Below are 17,870 nucleotides of genomic sequence, written 5' to 3'. Positions count from 1 at the left end.
CTAAGTACTGTCAAACGAATGACACTAGCAAAAGAACAACTCATCGTCAAAATAAAGTTTAGTACTTTGTCACCGTGATTTCGTTGGTGGTCACGTAGGCCACGTCAAAAGCGTAGAATTTTAAGATTAGAATTAACTAACTACCTGTGAAAACACAACTTTGTTGAAGGACTAAGAATAAAAGGGCATTAATATAGTTAAAACTCTCGTCCTAGATGTGGACGCCGGAGCAACCTGGGGATTTAATACCTACCATTTCTAATAGGTACCTACATACCTATGATGGTAGATCAGCAGCTAGGGTCGATTACTTAAAATACTTCGAAAAGCGCAAGACCACCGAGTTGCTTGTCGTTATAATGATTTTCCTTAGGTACCCATTAAATTTCACATTAGGAGAAGAAGAAAAAATGTAGCAAATCAATATCAATGTCATCTCTGAGGAGGCATCTATACGGGGTATCCATTCGCAATAGCATAGAGTTCAGTAGCGGTCATAGCAGCAGCCTTGGCAATCGCAATTATCTGACAACCAAAATACCATTACAGTAGAACCTCATCCGTGGAATGAAGGTTGTCAGTCAGTCTTTTCCCTCTCGCGATAATTATAGAATAGGTAGCTACCAAAGGCGCACCCCTTTCTTGAATAAAAATATGAAATCTATCCGACGAGGGAAATATAAATCCGATACGCAAGGGCGCCAACACCACGGATCGTATTATTATTACAACAGTTACAAGTTTATACTAGCTATTTATCCTCAGTGCTCAGTGCTCAACTTATTCTTACTTTCCTTCCCTCTTCGATATCGCAATTTCATCATCTCTTTCAATTTTCCACTTATCTCGCCTTTACTGCACACACACGCCCTGAAGAATGCGAAATCAAACCTCACGTCACGTCACTTAGAAACATGGACTGCGCAATGCTAGACAGGAACCGTCTGATTCAGATGCTAATAGATGAAAAAGATACTCTGCTGCTTTGCTGCTGCGAGTGTACGAACGACTGCGAGGAAGCCCGCTCAACATAAAAACCGGGAGAATCCCTCCCCCCATTTACATACATAAGGTTACGCACGCCGTCCAACTCCCAGCCCATGATTATGATTTGTGTGTGGTTGTGTATGCGTCTGTGCGTGTGTGTGCTTGCTTGCTCTTGCCGAGTAGAGAGGAGTGGGAAATGTGTGGTATAGTAAGGCTCCGAATCGTCAAATATCAGTCCCTCGCGGCGTCATCTGTCTTCCAAATTTGTGAGGCTGTCTACCAACTACACTCGAAGGGGGTCGCTTGCTAACTCCCCTGCCGTCTTTCCTGGCCTTCCGCGATCTGTCTCATGTCTCGACGGATAGAATATTAAGATTGGTTTCTGAAAAAGGTTTGCGTCTCTTGTATTACAAGGTAGGTAACGTAGGATATAGGCATTGGCGAAAAACAAGGTATCATTAGCATTCCAAAGATTCCAGAAACAGTTTTGATGTCGTCTGGGCGCACCAGTGCACCTCCAAAGTCGTTTGTTCGAGTAGACAATAGACTTCTCTTAATGACTAGGCGCACCCTATTTGAAAATGCCCGAAGACTCTTTAAGGCTCGCCTCCTCGTGCTCGGCCCCGCCTCCTGAAAAAGTCCATCACTCTCTTCGCCGCGCCGCTACTGCCGGCATGATCGTGAGGTCTTCCGTACTCCTCGCCGTCGTAGGCGTCTACAAATCTCCTATTCTTCTGCAAGACGCCTCTTCCGCTTCCACGCGCACCCTGGCGTCCATCATATTGGTCGGAGTCGTAGCCAACCTGGTAGGGGGAGGGGTGTTGTGGCTTTCGCTGTGGTTGTTCAATTGACGATTCGGATTCTGAATTTAGGACCGCACCCTGCTGCAAATAGGAAGGAATTGCCGTAGGTGCCGTAGGTCTCGTATTAGCCGGGAATCGCGATTGAACAGGGCTAGCATTAGGGTCTCCTCGAACTGGCTCTGGCCGCGGTGATTGTAAAGGCTCATATGTTCCATCTCCGTACCGCTGTCCCACGTTGGCATAGCCTTGCTGCGGATCGACATATTGATTATACTCGTCCACCTCGGGTGGCTCCTGAATCGGTAGATCTTGCTGCGAAGCCTCGGGGGGTGGCGTTGAAGATTCTTTGCTTAGGCCTATAGCCCTCATTAGGGAGAAACGGCGGTTCTGCGGTTTCTCGAATGACGCTTGGGACCCGGAGATACTACCACTTCGCTTTCTACCGAGTCCCAAAGAGAAGGATCTCCGAGAAGCACGGGATTCCATAGAAGTCCTCGAGTCGCCAGGCACCGCGTTCGCCATACTGATCGGGGGATACTTCCTGGATGATTTATCCCCTTGATCCGGGCGCTTCTTGCGACCTCCAAAGATCGATCCACTGCGACCGAAGATCTTACCTCCGATTTCGCCGATAGTGTTAGATCTGCGGTGGCCTTTGACCTCGCCCGACTGCTGCTGTCCTTGAGTAAAGCCCGAAACCTGCGCGAATTTCGAAGGCACGCTGATGCTTGGTCGACCAAAATCCATGTCGGGAGCCTCTTGAGGGATCGGGTTCGAGATAACGTAGTTCTTGGAACCTTTAGGTTGTTGTATGCTTCCATGAACGTTAGTACCGGCAACGGTTGGGGGTAGTGGTTGACCGTACGATCCTCGTGTAGATGAGGCTAGTCTAGAGGCTGTCGATTGCATCGAGCCTCCAGTAGTAGGCCTCGTGGCCGATGTGCTGGGGGCAGCGGTGCTCATGTAAGCATGATCGGACGGGGCACGGGGTATATTCGTTCTCGGGGGCGGTGCGTCTCGCCGTTGCGTGCTCGGCGGCTTTCGAGAGTCTCGGGAAGGTGTAGCATAGTCGTCCCTTGAGACCGGTGGATCTCTCGGTAGGGGCTTGTCGGTAGGCGAAGAATGTACCTCGACTGGACCTTGGCTGGAAGACCGAGCCCGAGTCTTTCCGCGCGGTGACGCATGAACATCCGACTGTTCGCCTCCTCTCTGTGTCTGAGTGACAGGAGCCACATATTCAACTTGTACGGTTCGTCGCTTATTATCCTTCTGCTTGCCGTACGTTTGCTCTTCTGCATCGGATTTGCCCTGCTTCCGCGCCGGATCACTTGGAGCTGCATTAGATGGTTTAGTTTTCGTCGCTTCTCTAACAGATGCGCTCCTTGCCAAATTTCCAACATCCTCATCCTCAGTCGGCACGGTTGTGTTCTGAATCTCGCTGCTTGTAGTTGTACTACTGGTAATGAATTCAACAACGTGCGCATATTCACTCAGCCAACTATGCCGAGCCACCTCGAATAGGTCCGCACGCTTTCGCGGGCTTGGAACAAGTATGCGACGTAACAGATCTCGCGCGTGAGGAGTAACATATTCCGGGAAAGTGAGCGGAGTATTTACGATGTACTTATAGAGAAGATTAATATTGTCACCCTCAGGGTTGGCGGGATCGTCATCAAATGGTAGATATCCTGCGAGCATAGCATACTAAACATGGTAAGCAAATCAAGAGGCACCAGTAAGTCGCGTGTGAAATGGCTTCAACTTACCAATATAACTCCGCAGCTCCATACGTCGACTTTCCGGCCCGTATAGAGCGAGTCGCTGACAACTAGTTCGGGTGCCGCGTAACAGGGACTTCCGCAACTTGTTTGCATCAGATCGCCTCTACGCATTCCGTTCGGTTTTGTCTTATCTAGACCGATGCGCTTCACAAAATCACGGTCGGATAGATTCAACTCTTCATCTTCTGTTAGTTCATCCGCCGGGTCGAAAGTATTGGCGAATCCGAAGTCGGTGATGATAATATTACGGTTTCGGTCAAGAAGAAGGTTCTCCAGCTTTAGATCTCGATGGACGATTCCTTTCTTGTGAAGATATCCGACTCCCGATATAAGTTGGGCGAAAAGTCTTCGAGCAGGGCCATCCTTTAAAAATCTATGATTGAGGATGTAGTCAAAAAGCTCGCCACCAGAGGCGTACTCGAGGACTATTCCGATATGACGCTCCGTCTCGGACATCTCATGTAATCTAACGATATTAGGATGTGAGATTCCGCGTAAAATCGCGACTTCTCTATAGATCTTGGCCAGCCGGGACGGGTTGTTTCCCACGCTATCTCGCCGTATGAGTTTGATAGCGACCTAAGAACGGTTATTAGTTTGAGCTCCGCGAAGAATGAAAACTCGACTCACTTGAACGCCTCCATCTTGCTTCCAGCCGAGTTTCACTTTGCCAAATTCACCTTCTCCGATCACATTTCCTAGATAATAATCTCCAAATTTCTGACCCTTTTCGCGCTTCGAATGGTCGTGGCGACTTCGACCTCCGCGGCGGGTCTCTTCAGGTACATCATTTGCGGCTATAAGAGCTTGGCTATCCTCATCGGCAACTCGGCGTCCAGACTGGGTTTGGGCCTCGTTCAGGCGCTCTTGTTCTCTCTCAATATCATCCTCGGGCTGAGACACGATAACGCGATTAAGTACTTCACTGGCCTCACGAGACGGCTGCTTCGAGGAAGCGTTTGTAGCAGATCTGACAGGCATCGTAGTCGTCACGGTTTGTCTGTGATCCCTATTGCTACTCGGTCTTTGAGCAGGTTCCAGGTGTTGAGATGCCGCTCTTCGACTTCGGGAACTCGGATCGTCATATCCTGCTCGTGCGGGGTCCGACTGTCCGCCTGTGCTCGTTCTACCACCATCTCCCGTTCGTCTTGGCGAGTTTGCAGCTCGCTCCTCGGCACGGGCCGCTCTTCGAGGGTTTGCTGCAGAAGACGATCCTTGCTGCGTAGATGATGTTCGCGGAGGAGCAACTGGGGGTTCATTTCTTCGCCGATTCGAAGATGACCTTTCGAACTCGACCGGAGTACCTGCTACGGGTACTGGCGAGGCCAGCGCGGATCTCGACGTCATCGGAGATGATTGTACTTGGTCTTGATAGGTCGGGATTGGGCTCGTCGCGCTCGCGCTGTTTCCGCTCGGTCGTCGGGATGGTCGTCTTGAAGATTCAGGGGAAGCGTTCGCGTTCTCACGGCCAGCATATCGACCGTCACGGCTAGGAGATTGGCGGTTGGATGAGGCGGTAGCTGGGGATGGTGTATTTAGAGTAGGTATAGCGGCGGGCTGATGAGCTGACTGCAATGCAGCAGAAGACATCTTCTACGCGACAACGCGTAGACTAGTTGTCAGCTGCTGGGTTGCAGTCCTGGATGGATGATACCTAAAACAGTGAATTGAAAATAAGCAAACTGCAGTCCTGTTTTATTTCGGATGGGTTCGAGTGTCGGTGAAGGTGTTGCTGATAAAGGGGGGGTAAAGGAAAAAGAGGCTATGGGGAAAGATAGAAACACCTGCACGCGCTTGGAATTTTTTAGAAAAAAAAATCCAGAGGGCTGCTGGTTCGTTTGATCCTCCAATGAGCCAATTAGCCAGTTCAGATTGATATTGTGCGTTACAGTGAGGTGCAGTGAGGTGCTATCTTGTTTGAATAACGTTCCGCGTGGATAAAGCAGCTGATCGGCGATTCGGATTTCCCTTACCAGTTTCTTATCAAACAAGCACCAAGCAGGTCAGGTTGTAAAGTCGTAGTGCTGTGCAGGAGATAACAAGTGTGTCGTAAGGTAATCTCAGCTGAGATGCAGCTTGTGAGCCTCGTCAATGCTACTATTATTCGTTCGAATACTAGAGGTAGGTATTGCGGTGGTAATTCTTTTGTTCTATGCTTGTACCGACCAATTTAAAGGAGAGGCTTAGATGCACATGCAGATGCGGGTTGCAGCTTTGAGCACCAGTAATCTTAAGCTTCTTTTTCTCCCTTTTTTTCGAGTACTCGACGTTACTAGGGAGGGTTGATAATTGCGCGACGCCCTACTCTACCAGCGCGAAGGATTAAGAACCGGTATTGTTGATATTTAGGTAAATAAAAAGATTAATTGGCGCTATCCTCCGATTGAATTTCCTCCAAAGAAATTTAGTTTCAAGCTCGGGTACCTTTTCTTGAAAAACTAAACAGCTGGTTCTGGATCGGATAAAATCGAGGCTGGAACTAAAACAGATGTACGGACGTTTCGCTTTGGTGTGTCAATTCGACAATGGTAGGTTTTTGGTCAAAGTAGAGGTAAAAAGGTAGGCGAGGTTAGTGTAAGCCGATGTCTTCTTCGCCGGCGCTGAACCCAGTTTAATCGCTAGGCCTGCTTGTCAATTGAGTTGTAAGAACCGTTGGCTAATGCACCGCCTAACGGAAATAGGTGGACGCGTGCGATTTAGGGGGGGTCTAACGACCGGACGAAATAAAAAATAAAATAAATAAAAAAATAAAAAAAGGATTAGAGGGCAATGAAAATTGGGGTGTGGGTTAAAGGAGAGAATGGTTGCAGAGAGCTTGAGGTGCGTTTATTATTCAATACACCGTCTCCCAATTGCTTTTGCATTCACTTAGAATTGCGAATTGCGCGATGAATTGTGAAAAGCCTCGCCTGGATAAAGGCAGGCCAAATGGACGACGTGATGGGCGACGTGAAAGAGGGAGGAGAAGCAAACCAACCTTGGTAGACCACAACCAAACCATAACTTTTTCAAGAGCAGACGAACATCAAATTGGGGGCTTGCTAGGGGACTTGCTAGGTACGCTAGGGACTGCAAGTAGGGATGTCCTTGATAACCCTTTGAGAGGGAAATTAGAAGATGGTCGGATGGAGACGCCAGCAAGGGGGGGAGGGGAGGGTCCTGTCACACGCAGGACGGTAAGGTACCGTATCATACAGGTATGTATGTACATATTACCTCAGGTACTGCATAATACTGCATAGAACCAACTATATCCTCTGCGCTAACTGGCCCTAACTGGGGGACGCGTTCTGTTTTGGGGCGTGTTTCTATTTCTACCCGGCCAAAGGAAACAACCTGCTCTATTAGGATGGTACGCTAGTCCAGAAGTAGCCGTAAGTGGATGAGTTAGCAATGCGATACGGGAACGTGGTGGTACAAACTTATAGGGGATTAACCATATCAGGCAACGAACATGACGGGGTAGATAAGTACCTAGATGGATTGGAAGTCTCTAATGCCTGAGTACCTATCTAACAACTAAATGTAATGACGAAGGTAATTCACCATTTTCATGCAGGTACAATACAGTTTACAATTATGGGACCTTACAGTAGTGTATTGTACCTATCCAGGGCTGCCAGGTTTATCTTATCGCGTTATGTAACGAGCCATTAGTTACGGCTACATTCACCGAAAGCCTAGGGGCAGCCAGTAATTTTGAAGAGACTTTACTTTAGACATCCAATAGTTACCTTAGGTATATGTATGAACAGCAAGTTGTTACCTAGTGCAAGAAGCGTTAGGTGATCTCCATTATGTAAGTAACAGCGCATACATAGAAAGAACATACGAATCATGCAAGACATAGTGTAGGTACCTAGGTACCTACGTAGGTATGTAAGCGCTTCAGGACAAAGAAAGTGGCTTACCCTCGAATTTGTTTATCGATTCCAACAACGTCTTCCGACGGGCAATCTGAAACGACAAGGATACCGGGGTCTAAAATAAGAAAATACCTAGGTACATAGCTCCATTCTGCACCTTAAAGCTGTAAAACGTTAAAACTGTAAGCTGTCGTTTCTCGTTTCTTTCATCAATCGATCCTACCCGACCTCGAAAGGCAAAGGTTCCATTGCTCATCACATCAGACAATCTACCATGTAGCTTCATCTCATCTTTGTCCTTAACTTTAGCCGCGAGGCTGAACTTTTATATGCCAATCGTTGTGTTTGGTAGTAGTAGTACTTCGTATGTACTAATTTCGGACCAGTATCAGTCATTATGCATTGCGATAATGTTTTCTGCTTGATATTCTCTTTGCAGTTAGATACATTAAGTATTTACCTAGCTCGTTGATACTTGAGACGCGGTCGCGATTATGGCTACCTAGCTTTAGTTTGAACAACTCATTGTTTGTTGTGGTCGTGGTCGTGAATATCACGGCCATAACAAACGAGTCTTCTCGACCATCATATGTATGCTCCGGATCCGAAAGGCCTACCTCTTTTAATCTAAGCCCCAGTAGGGCTGAGACGTTAATCCAATAAACAGGATTGAGATATGGCAATAAAGACAATTCGACATAATCAAACAGCTATACCTATTCTCCAATTCCCATACATGCTACCTAATATCACGTCTAGACGAATAGATACAAAAGTTCTTCCCCTCCAGTTTTTAACTACGGCAGATGACAGGCTCCACTCCGCTAACAGGCTGAGAAGATCAGATCGTCTTGCATTAACATCGGAGATGACCTTCCATGGATGTGAGCAGGGGTCAGAGGAATAGTCGAGGGTTTATTAACTCTCAGAACATGGTCCACCAAGTCCTGGGCGGTTAGCCGAGAAAGAGTTCGGTTGGACCGGGTCGAGAAGAGCTCGGACTTCGCACCATACCGTATTTCTACCCTCTTAAAGATCGGCGTCGTCGGCCCAGACTCATTCGACTGAAGCCATTCCAATAGGTAGTGTATTTACCGAGGCAGTCCTCCAATAGTGTACATGAGACATTCCAGGAACACAAAGCCTTGGTGCTTCGTGCAACCACAAAGCAGAATGGCCTAGTTAATTAGAAACTTGTTTTCGAATCGAAATGGTTAACTGAAAGAAAATCCATCTTTATAATTACAAATTTCGACCAATGAAAAAAAGAGAATACTAAAAAATCACGTTCATGCAAACGTCGATCTTCAGTACTTAATTAAGTCTCAAGTAAACGTCAATATATACGTGCATATTCCGGAAAATTCAACCCAACCGATGCAGTACCTATACCCCGGAATTGAGGTTTCGGGTTCGAATGAAGGTCGAGGGCAAACTATTAACTACTTCCTAGCCTAGCATGTAACTAATGAAATTCAGGAACCCGTTTCCTAAAACCCGTAATAGGTAGCGGAAGCATTCAAAATATAAACTGGCGGGGGATACTAGACCCAAATATGTCTATATGTAGCTACACGATCATCCGGGACCGTGGATCACTTTGGGGGATCAATTTAATACACAGATAGATATCATCATCCATCGCTGCACCCGCCACTAATCGGACAATCAACGCGTAGCAGGACCGGTGGGACTATGCAGATAATAACCCGACGGCGGAAACAAATTCGTTGCGAAGGCAACGCCGCCGTTTTGTGACACTACTAACCAACACCCCAGCCTATTGGAAAGTCTAGAGTAGTTATCGCCTAGGAAGTGCCATGATTGAGAAGTATGATCACATCGACTTGATCTGTTATATATAGGTATTAACCTAAATATAGGTTCAAGTATTATTATAATTATCTGAAAGCTAAACTACTACTATACTATCCAACATACATGCACACATATAAGGTACATGCCCACGTTGTTTTAATAATTCAAGTTTGAGCTAAAGTTCTTGCGCACTTCTTCATCCCTATTGAGGTGTATAATGAATATAGACTTATATACGAGAGACTCATATAGCGGTTAAGCATAATATATGTATACCTACAGGTATCAAATTACGTAGCTATTATCGTTCTAACTACCTAGACAGGTAGTACATTAAGGATTCTTCAAGAACCAAGATAGAGCGGGAAATTAACAAAGACCTACTTACTCTTTCTCTTTACGGCCATAAATACGTCTATACACCCCACGAAGTTTTTGGAAGGCGAGAAGGTACCACAGTACCAACCGACTTGGCGACATTTTTATTCTTACCTAGCCTTGAAGTTCCTATGGTATCGAGGTGGGGTGTAAGTAGACATAGACATAGACATAGATATACGGTAGGTGGGTGCCGAATATCTCTTTTAATATGCCATCGGACGACCCCTTAGCAACAGGTCTCTTATCGGAACGAGATGGCCTCTTTGTAGCTCTTTCATCTGCCCAAGGAGAGCTGCAATTGTTTTTACCTTGTGTCCCTTTATATATATCCGAGATAAACAGCTATCCCTTACCCTTACCGTATGAAAAAAAAATTTGAACACAATGGCATGGGAACTGTGCTGTCTTCGATTCTCGGGATGATGTCAGTGAATAGAAAAGTTGAAAATCTCGGTCCATTATCTATTAGGTTAGGTACTCATAGCTTAATAGAGATATTCCAAGCATCTAACGTAACCGCAAGCGTCGTAAGAACCGCGGCATATCCTACCAATATGCCCATAGTGACGCTCGGTCCGACATCCAAAGTAGGTACCGTCATGTTTATCAGCCCCGTGAGTAGATTCGCGACCAAGAAGATTGCTAGCCCGTTCCTATTAAATGCTCGTAACACCCTGCTCGTAGCGGTCTCGTACGCCTCCTGTTCTGTCTTCGCGTCTGTAGCATTGTAGAATGACGGGAAGAATACGCTCTCGATAACGCAACATGCTAGTAACTGGAACGAGTTGAATGCAGCGATCCATAGGACATAGGGCAGATTAGCTAATCGCCGGGACACATCCAATCCCGCACCGTAATTGTAGTTCGTCGTGAAGAAATACAGAATAGTCCAGATGGACGTCCACACAGTCATAGTCAGGATCAGAGTAGTCCGCTGGGTGCTGCTACTAGTTCCACTGCGCGGGTTGATACTCCTAGGCAGTACGTACATACCGGTATCCTGACCGGCCAAGAAGATAGCAAGGTAGCCAAAGAAGCTACAGATACCCTCTTTATTCATAGATATGATATCTGTCCGCGGCGCGATAAGGACGAACGCTTTCAGGCTTGTGGTCTCCAGCACAGCTTGATAAATAACACCTAGTAGAATGGCAAGGGCCGCGTAGGACGGGATTATCTTTAACGCTGACTGGAAAAGCGCGACGAACGGAGGAAGAAAGCCCAAGGTAAAGAAGAAATTCCAGTGCACGCCGTACTCGGTTACGTGCTCGGCATAGTCGAGACCTTTGACGCTTATAAGGCGAATGACGCCGAGAACTAGTAGAGGTAATGAATGCCTCATCGCGTATACAAGCCTCTGGAACACCGGCGTCGTCCTACCCTCCGCCCTCTCCTTTAGGACCGGACGCGCGGCAACAATACCCGCCGAGAAGACAAAGGAGCCTACGCCCACGTCCATCAACGAGGTGCCCCACGTCTCAACCTTTGCGAATCTTCGGGGGAATATCCTGAAATCCACTGCCAAAATCGCCAAGCAGGTAGTAATCATCATAACTCCCCGGTAGGTCGTCAAGAACGGCTTGGTAGACAAGACGCTCAATGCGCCTGACAACTTCTGAGCTTGCGCATTGGGAGGGAGTTTGGGCTTCTTTTTCGACACGGCGGGGTTCGGGGGCAGCGCGTAGACGAATATGGCGGGGACGAGGATCAGGCCGGAGAGAAGCAATGGCTTGTCGGCGTAGAGCGTTATCGCAAGCAAAATAGCCACTACGTTTAGGAGGAAGTCGACCACAAAGCTCAGGGGCTTATACGGCTTGAAGAAAGACTGGCGAGACTGCAGAATGGACCATAGGACAAAGGCGATCTAGAAAGCTCGGGTTAGCTACAGGACTTCTCGGACAAGAAGTTCATTGTCAGTCAGTTGCATACGTACAGGTCCTATCGCAGTTACATAGTTGATTTCAGAAACAGAACCACCTGATAGGCCGGACACGAAGTCCTCCTTCATCTGCTTATAGCTGGTCGCATTGGAACTCATATTGTCTTCCCTCGAGTGAATTACGGTAGTTAAGAAATACAGTTTAATATAATTTATTAAGGGGTGTGTGTTACCGAGAGTCGACTAGCATCGTGACGATAGAAAATGGATTGTGGCCTTTTGTGAACAGATGTCAACTCGAAACGTGTTATGTTGTTCTTCTTTAGTGTAGGTAGCTTCAAGGCTTCAAGGTTGACAGTCGCGATTCGCGAAGATGGGAAATGGACAAATTAGAAATTAGAGTTCGATTAAGCAGAGTGGGTCATTAACAGCTTGTGCTATGAGATCACAGCTCTGGTTTAGCTTCGGTTTAGCTCGGCGGCTCTGTACAGTAGCTAGCTAAGGTTAAAGGTTTATGTAATCAATCCAATACGTTGAATATTATTTAAACGATGTGTTTATGTGTATATAGGAGGTAGGTATGCATCTATGAAAATACATATATTCCTTTCAACTCCCACATCGCCAACAGATCAACCGATCAACAGCATTTAATCGATCTACATATTGTAAACAGCTTTGCCAGCTTACAAACACCAAATACAAACGCCCGTAGTCATGTGAAGTATGGACAACAATATATCTCTTTGTCGTAAGGCTTGGTCAGCAGAAAACACCCGAAACCTCTTCTTCTCCCCGCCGGACTGTTATACCCGATTCTTCATGTAAAATCCCTAACTAAATGACAACACAGCCTCCGGGTTTCCTTTATTCTTTCTTTTACGGTTCGTACCCGTATCACGGCTCACTTGCTCTCTCTCTCTCAGCCCGACGGCATTTCTTTCTCCTTTGCCACAAGATTGGAAACCCCCTCGGGAAGCTGTATTGTTCTACGGCTTGGCGCAACGCAATGACAATTACTATAATAAACTTCTTCCTTTGATTCCTCTGTTTGTCCCCCCACCCCCCCATCATGTAGAAAGAAAGAAGAGCTCACAAAAAGGGCTTTGTCCTTTATCTATTCATAAAATTATTGCTTAAATTCGATCCTTATATAAGATGAGATCTTAATATGACCCTGCCCTACCCTACCTAATACATTTTGCTTTTTCCAATCTCGAGTAAGCCTTCCAAAGAGACGCTCTAGCTAACTGAGCTGTTACCTGAACTTGATTCTGCGCTCGGTATCCAATGACAAGCGATGTGAATATCTCGAGGCGTCCGGGTCTCGAGCCTATATGGACTAATAATAGCTTCCGCAACGTTGTCGTTAACGACATGCCTAAGACCATCCTTCGGCCAACTCCCATCAGTGTGGGTTTGCCTCACTCGCCAATATCTCCCAAGAGCCTCCCAAGTCTTCCAAGCCCTAATCCAGTCCATCCCGCCACTTATGATGGATCGATGAGAAGGCAGGATCGGGCGTTAGTCAACAGCCTTGACCAGAGAGCGGTGCCGTCCCTAAGCTCGGCAGCTCTGACTCCCATCGACGAGTTCTCGCCGTCACCATTGGTCGCAAGGCTCGAAAAGATCAGCATCCTACCGCCGATGAGCATTGCCAACGGCGTACTTACACCAGCTTCCTCAGATGCCTCGTCTCGGAGAGAAAGTCTGTTGTCATTAGATGAGTCGACATCAGTAACCACGCATGATGCTCCCTCAGGATATCAAGTTAGAAGTCCTAGCCACTATAATGCAGACCACCCCGCGTCGCCGGGTTCTCCGCGAAGAGATAAAGCATTAAGACTCCGGGAACAACTCCGGGTTTGGGGCCCCGTCTATTTCGGCAACTCAAAGATGGCCGACGCCTTTATTATCGCTAGATCTCTGCGCCAACATAACTGTAGCTCCCCGACGAGCCCGGCCTTCGTAAAATTACCAGCGGGTGCACCGCCAAATAAGCGACTTACAGTTCGCGCCATAGTCCGGCCCCAATCTCAAGATAGGCCAGCATTCCTGATTCAGCGCAACTTCGATATCGATGAGCTCCGGGCTACCATCCCCGATCCACCTCCACACATACAAGTAAACAGCGGCCCGGACGGACAACGCTCCCCGAGTCAGAGCAGTGCCCCGGTCCCCATACAGTCCAGCCGTAGACGATCAAGTACCGTGCGGTCAGGCACTCTACTGCGCTCCGACGCAAACACCTTGGACCTCGAGAGCTTGATAAGAGACGCGAGGGCTATACCAATGCGTAAGTAGATTCCCTAGAGACGTATCCAAGTATAGACTAATACTAATAAATAATCACAGACTTGCCGTATGCTCGAGCATACTTACCTGTCGTGGCGGCGCTACTAACCTCCGGCCACATCCGCGAGGGTGATGTCGTATATCTACCTATGCCTCATGCCGAAGCGTGGCCTCAGACGGTACGATATGTGTATACAGGGCAGGGCGAGCTAACGGAGACAGTCCGGGAGAACATATTGTATTTAGCTGGAAAGGTATGATTATGCCAATATTTGTTTTATTTAGATAGGTAGCTAGTAGTTCCAGCTTCGGCTTCGGCTCCGGCTCCGAGGGGGGAGATCGTGGCAAAGAGACAGTAATCCATCCGTATGTAGATATGTGTTGGGTCGGACGCTTCGTACATGATATGGATGGGAATAACGAGGATACGAATGGACGTGGTGTTTGGAAAATGGGCGGTATAATCTATCTCTAGCGGATGGCATTTCTCCTAGGCGCCATCTCTTAATACCTAAAATTTAATTAATACTCGACTGGCAAACAACCCTCTACTACCTATCACCAAACTTGAAACCAATGCCTTGAATTTATGAGATGTCTTCCGTCCAGGGGAAAGGGTTGGGTTGGGTTAGGCACCGTATACATACCTACCAGCCAAATCCAAATTACGCAGACTTTATACGTGTCTTAATACTGACTGGACGTAACACGATTAACACTGGACACATACCATTGTGGAATTAGACTTGGTGAGAAATAGATCTCTTTTTCGTGCTAGGTATTAAGCTATCTTCCTCCTAACTACCAAAAAACAGTCCTAGAGTTTTAGAACCGAGCAACCGTACCTTCGCAACTCAACTCAACTCAACGCAATGCAACGTAACGTAACGCAAATGTGATTCAATTAATTGGCCATGTCCCTTCGGAAAGGGGTTGATGGTAGAGAGGGCAACCTCTCAAACGACTGTAGAAATCAGAGAACCATGATTATTCTTCTTCTTCTTTTTTTTTTTTTTTTTTTTTTTTTTTTTGGTGAGAATTATTATCAAAGCATGTGGCGATGGCGATCGAGATCAGAGTTGAGTATCAAGTGTCGTCCAAATGTTGTTGTCCGAGTGTTGTGAACCCGTGTGCCTCTCGCCTCATTCCATTGCCAGCTAGCCAGCCGTCGTATGTATTAAATCAACGAAGTCACACCCTTGCGGAATCAAAGAAAACAAAGCAGAAAAAACTCAAGGCGGAAAACTCAACGCCTGCTCAATGATTTGCCTTCCTAATAGAAAGGCCACAAATACATCGTGATGCTTATTGTCTGCCCTCCTCCTCAACGAGGCCTAGTAACAATAACAACATCGCAAACTCCTCCCTCATCTTCACTGCTGCTTCTCCTCGATCTCCTCCAGCTTCTCCTTAACCTGCTTTCCCACCGCGTTAACATCCACCTCAACTTCATCGTTCGGGGTACACAGGCCAGCTCGGAAGTCGTCCGTCGGAGCGCCAGGACCACCGACCTCGACTTCGAGGTCAAGATCAGGGTCATCCACATCCTCATCCTCGTCCTCATCATCAAGATCAAAGTCACTCACGTCGTTGGTATCCTCCTGAGCACCCTCGAGATCCGGGTTGTTGTTGTTGTTGTTGTTGCGACCGCCGCCGAAGATGATAGTCGACCAGGAACCCTAGTACTTGTCGACGTAATGTAAGGAGAGGATGGGCACGGCAAAGAGGCCGATAACGAGATAACCAAAGCCGTAGGCGAACAGGCGAAGGCCCTTTAGCAGGCAGGAGTGGGCGGTGGTCTCTCGGCCGTGAAAGTGCGTCGCGGCTACGATAAGGAAAATCGGGATCACGCAGAAGACAGTGAAGAGTAGGGTGTAGGAAGGCTCGTCTGCAACGCCGCCTGCACCGCCGCCTGCATCGCCGTCGTCCTTGCCCTTGCAAGGGGTCGGAATGAACGGGTCCATCTCCATCGTCTCGATAGATTGACTCTATTAGAATATCAACGTCAGTTATGGAATTTCATATCTATTAACTCTTTCTTTGTGTACATACCGATCGGCGACGAGTGAAGACTTGTGAAGAAATGTTACCTGGAGTAACGTGTATCGAGGTAGTGTAGACGAAAAGAGTGATGGATATTGGGTATTGCGATGCTTTTGTCAGACGTGCAACGGGAGTAGAAACGGGATGCGAATAATAAATAGACGGGAAGGTTGAAATGTGGCCGGAATGATTAGGGCTTTGGGATGTGATTCTAGAAACTCCCGTTGCTAAAGGAAACAATTTATCGAGGGCAAGCGAGGCGGGCTATGTATCTCTGTGACTTGCTCCTCGGGCAACGCGGTAAGCGGTGAACCCCTCAGATTTTGTTGTGCAGCTGCAAACGGCAGGAAGGTCGAAGGCGGAGAGTCAAGTACGGTTGCCTAGTCGAGTGTGCGTGTTTGTGTGTGAATTACTCGCATATCCTTAGGTACCTAGCGCAGTACGATAGAAGCACCACGGGATACATAGGAACAAACGTCTGCCTAAAGTAGTGAATATCCTCTTATCCCCCTCTCTAATCGAAGCTTCCATCTCCTAAGTCACGTCCTATGATTATGGCCAATGAAATGCGCGCTTTTATACAATAGTATGTAACCCCCCTTTTCAATGAATAAACTGTCCCCTGTGATGTGTGTATATAACATCGACCCTCCTCCCTCCCCCCTGAGTCTCATGTTTGATGATAAGCTTTCCTCTTAGACTGATTATACCCAGCCTTATGGAGATCCCAAGTCCGTTTCTGTCTGCTTGTCCGACCTTTCCGTCCGAACGCAATTGCGCCTAGTGGACAAACTGTCCAGGCACAGGTCCATGAAGACTAGACGACCTTGTGACAACCCCTTAGAGACCATGATGGGCTTCATAGACATACAAACCTCTTCCCCTCCTGAGCTACCCGTTCCACACAACATACCCTGACATGGTGTTCTGTTTCTGCCTTCGATTCGTTCACCGCTTCCTCTAAACTTCGGCACCACTCCAACTTTGTTCTGGCATCCCAATCAGCGACCGAGAGCTCGACCTCTAGGTATTGGAGTCTTTTCAAAAGCTTCAAGCCAGTCTCTATCCATCCTGCTGCACTACCATCTGAATCCCGTATCCTTACAGTCGGAGCCCCTTTCTGCGGTGGGCCAGCTACGACCCACGACATCCCTCCTGTTGTTGATGTTCCTCTTCCTCCCCCACCACTTAGAATCTTCAGCCTCAGCCCTTTCAGTCCAGGGGCCCAAGCCTCGCACAGGTCTCTCCAATCTTCTAAAGATCGGCCCATGAGGTCCCGCGATAGAAGCTCTAGGCGAGCGTACCGCATCGTTAGTTGCCACGGCTGCAGCCCCTTCATAAACGACCGCGCCGCCCACAGCCCCGATGTAAACCAGTTGACGAATACAAATTCATTTTCTAGGAACGGCAGATGTCTACTCTCGTGGTAAATTTGCCGGTTAGCTATCAGTATCGAGGTTGGCATGCAGCAATTCGGCCGGTAAGGCGAGAGTAGCTGTGGTCGCTCCGCTATCTGCTTTTGGTTTCCAGTCAAGTCTTTCGGCACGCCGAAATTACGCCGTGGCGAATCTGTTTCCGTGTTCAACGCCACGGCTTTGACATGATAGGCGTGATAAACCGGGTTGGGGTACCACGGCGCGAACTGTGTCAGCCGGATGGGGGTCATAAGGTGCACCCAGCGGTAAATCTGCAACCTAATCTCCAGGGGCAATTCCATAAGCGGGAAGAAACCTTCATCTTCGGAGCTAGTGGCTGAATCCATCTCATCTTCCGAACACCCGTCGTTCGAGATCTCCCCCAGCATGAGGGCTTCAAAATCGGAGAGACTTTCTTTATTGAGATTTTCCAGCTTGAGGGACCTGAATTCGGAAATATCCACAGACCCCGTCCTAAGCTCCCTTTGTTCAGAACAATGGTCCAGTTCCCACGCGGTAACGTTTCCTCCGACCCAGTCACAATCGTCAAATTGGTCAAGAAACATGTTCGGAATGGATGCCGACACGGTGGTTCCCAGCTG

General features: G+C 47.7%; 5 protein-coding genes across 5 annotated transcripts; 2 read left to right on the top strand and 3 right to left on the bottom strand.

Annotated features, from left to right (window-relative positions):
* Positions 1–1,258: 1,258 nt before the first annotated feature.
* On the bottom strand, positions 1,259–5,800 carry F5Y00DRAFT_103132 (uncharacterized protein). Its single transcript, XM_048003808.1, has 3 exons — positions 4,202–5,800; positions 3,557–4,150; positions 1,259–3,494 (listed from the first exon to the last, which is right to left on the bottom strand). Exons 1-3 carry the CDS (start codon positions 5,159–5,161, stop codon positions 1,584–1,586), a joined length of 3,465 nt encoding a protein of 1,154 aa, XP_047869438.1. The 5' UTR covers positions 5,162–5,800; the 3' UTR covers positions 1,259–1,583.
* Positions 5,801–7,975: 2,175 nt separating this feature from the next.
* F5Y00DRAFT_224848 (uncharacterized protein) lies at positions 7,976–8,869 on the top strand. The gene has a single exon (XM_048006073.1). The coding sequence runs from the start codon at positions 8,114–8,116 to the stop codon at positions 8,342–8,344; it is 231 nt and encodes a 76-aa protein (XP_047869437.1). The 5' UTR covers positions 7,976–8,113; the 3' UTR covers positions 8,345–8,869.
* Positions 8,870–10,027: 1,158 nt separating this feature from the next.
* F5Y00DRAFT_224847 (GPI-anchored wall transfer protein 1) lies at positions 10,028–11,898 on the bottom strand. The gene is made up of 2 exons (XM_048006072.1): positions 11,570–11,898; positions 10,028–11,500 (listed from the first exon to the last, which is right to left on the bottom strand). The coding sequence occupies exons 1-2, from the start codon at positions 11,672–11,674 to the stop codon at positions 10,115–10,117; spliced, it is 1,491 nt and encodes a 496-aa protein (XP_047869436.1). The 5' UTR covers positions 11,675–11,898; the 3' UTR covers positions 10,028–10,114.
* A 232-nt stretch (positions 11,899–12,130) lies between these two features.
* On the top strand, positions 12,131–14,354 carry F5Y00DRAFT_224844 (uncharacterized protein). The gene is made up of 3 exons (XM_048006071.1): positions 12,131–12,276; positions 12,369–13,811; positions 13,871–14,354. The coding sequence occupies exons 2-3, from the start codon at positions 12,806–12,808 to the stop codon at positions 14,068–14,070; spliced, it is 1,206 nt and encodes a 401-aa protein (XP_047869435.1). The 5' UTR covers positions 12,131–12,276; positions 12,369–12,805; the 3' UTR covers positions 14,071–14,354.
* Positions 14,355–15,183: 829 nt separating this feature from the next.
* F5Y00DRAFT_257526 (uncharacterized protein) lies at positions 15,184–17,834 on the bottom strand (the record flags this gene model as incomplete). Its single annotated transcript, XM_048010575.1, has 3 exons — positions 15,184–15,489; positions 15,547–15,798; positions 16,767–17,834. The coding sequence occupies 3 exons, from the start codon at positions 17,832–17,834 to the stop codon at positions 15,184–15,186; spliced, it is 1,626 nt and encodes a 541-aa protein (XP_047869434.1).
* Between the last annotated feature and the right edge of the window lie 36 nt (positions 17,835–17,870).

The sequence above is a fragment of the Daldinia vernicosa genome, assembly GCF_022497035.1.
Source record: "Daldinia vernicosa strain CBS 139.73 unplaced genomic scaffold F5Y00scaffold_3, whole genome shotgun sequence".
Taxonomy (NCBI): Eukaryota; Fungi; Ascomycota; class Sordariomycetes; order Xylariales; family Hypoxylaceae; genus Daldinia; species Daldinia vernicosa.
Note: the sequence above shows the minus strand (reverse complement) of the source record. Positions and strands in the feature narration are given on the sequence as shown.

Bases quoted from the DNA above. Each gene is read 5' to 3' on its own strand.
- F5Y00DRAFT_103132 (XM_048003808.1), bottom strand. From the start codon at position 5,161: ATGTCTTCTGCTGCATTGCAGTCAGCTCATCAGCCCGCCGCTATACCT. The intron at 4,151-4,201 runs GTGAGTCGAGTT...AACCGTTCTTAG, and splicing joins AGCAAGATGGAGGCGTTCAA to GTCGCTATCAAACTCATACG. The intron at 3,495-3,556 runs GTAAGTTGAAGC...TACCATGTTTAG, and splicing joins GGAGCTGCGGAGTTATATTG to TATGCTATGCTCGCAGGATA.
- F5Y00DRAFT_224848 (XM_048006073.1), top strand. From the start codon at position 8,114: ATGGCAATAAAGACAATTCGACATAATCAAACAGCTATACCTATTCTC.
- F5Y00DRAFT_224847 (XM_048006072.1), bottom strand. From the start codon at position 11,674: ATGAGTTCCAATGCGACCAGCTATAAGCAGATGAAGGAGGACTTCGTG. The intron at 11,501-11,569 runs GTACGTATGCAA...CGAGCTTTCTAG, and splicing joins ATGTAACTGCGATAGGACCT to ATCGCCTTTGTCCTATGGTC.
- F5Y00DRAFT_224844 (XM_048006071.1), top strand. From the start codon at position 12,806: ATGACAAGCGATGTGAATATCTCGAGGCGTCCGGGTCTCGAGCCTATA. The intron at 13,812-13,870 runs GTAAGTAGATTC...AAATAATCACAG, and splicing joins CGCGAGGGCTATACCAATGC to ACTTGCCGTATGCTCGAGCA.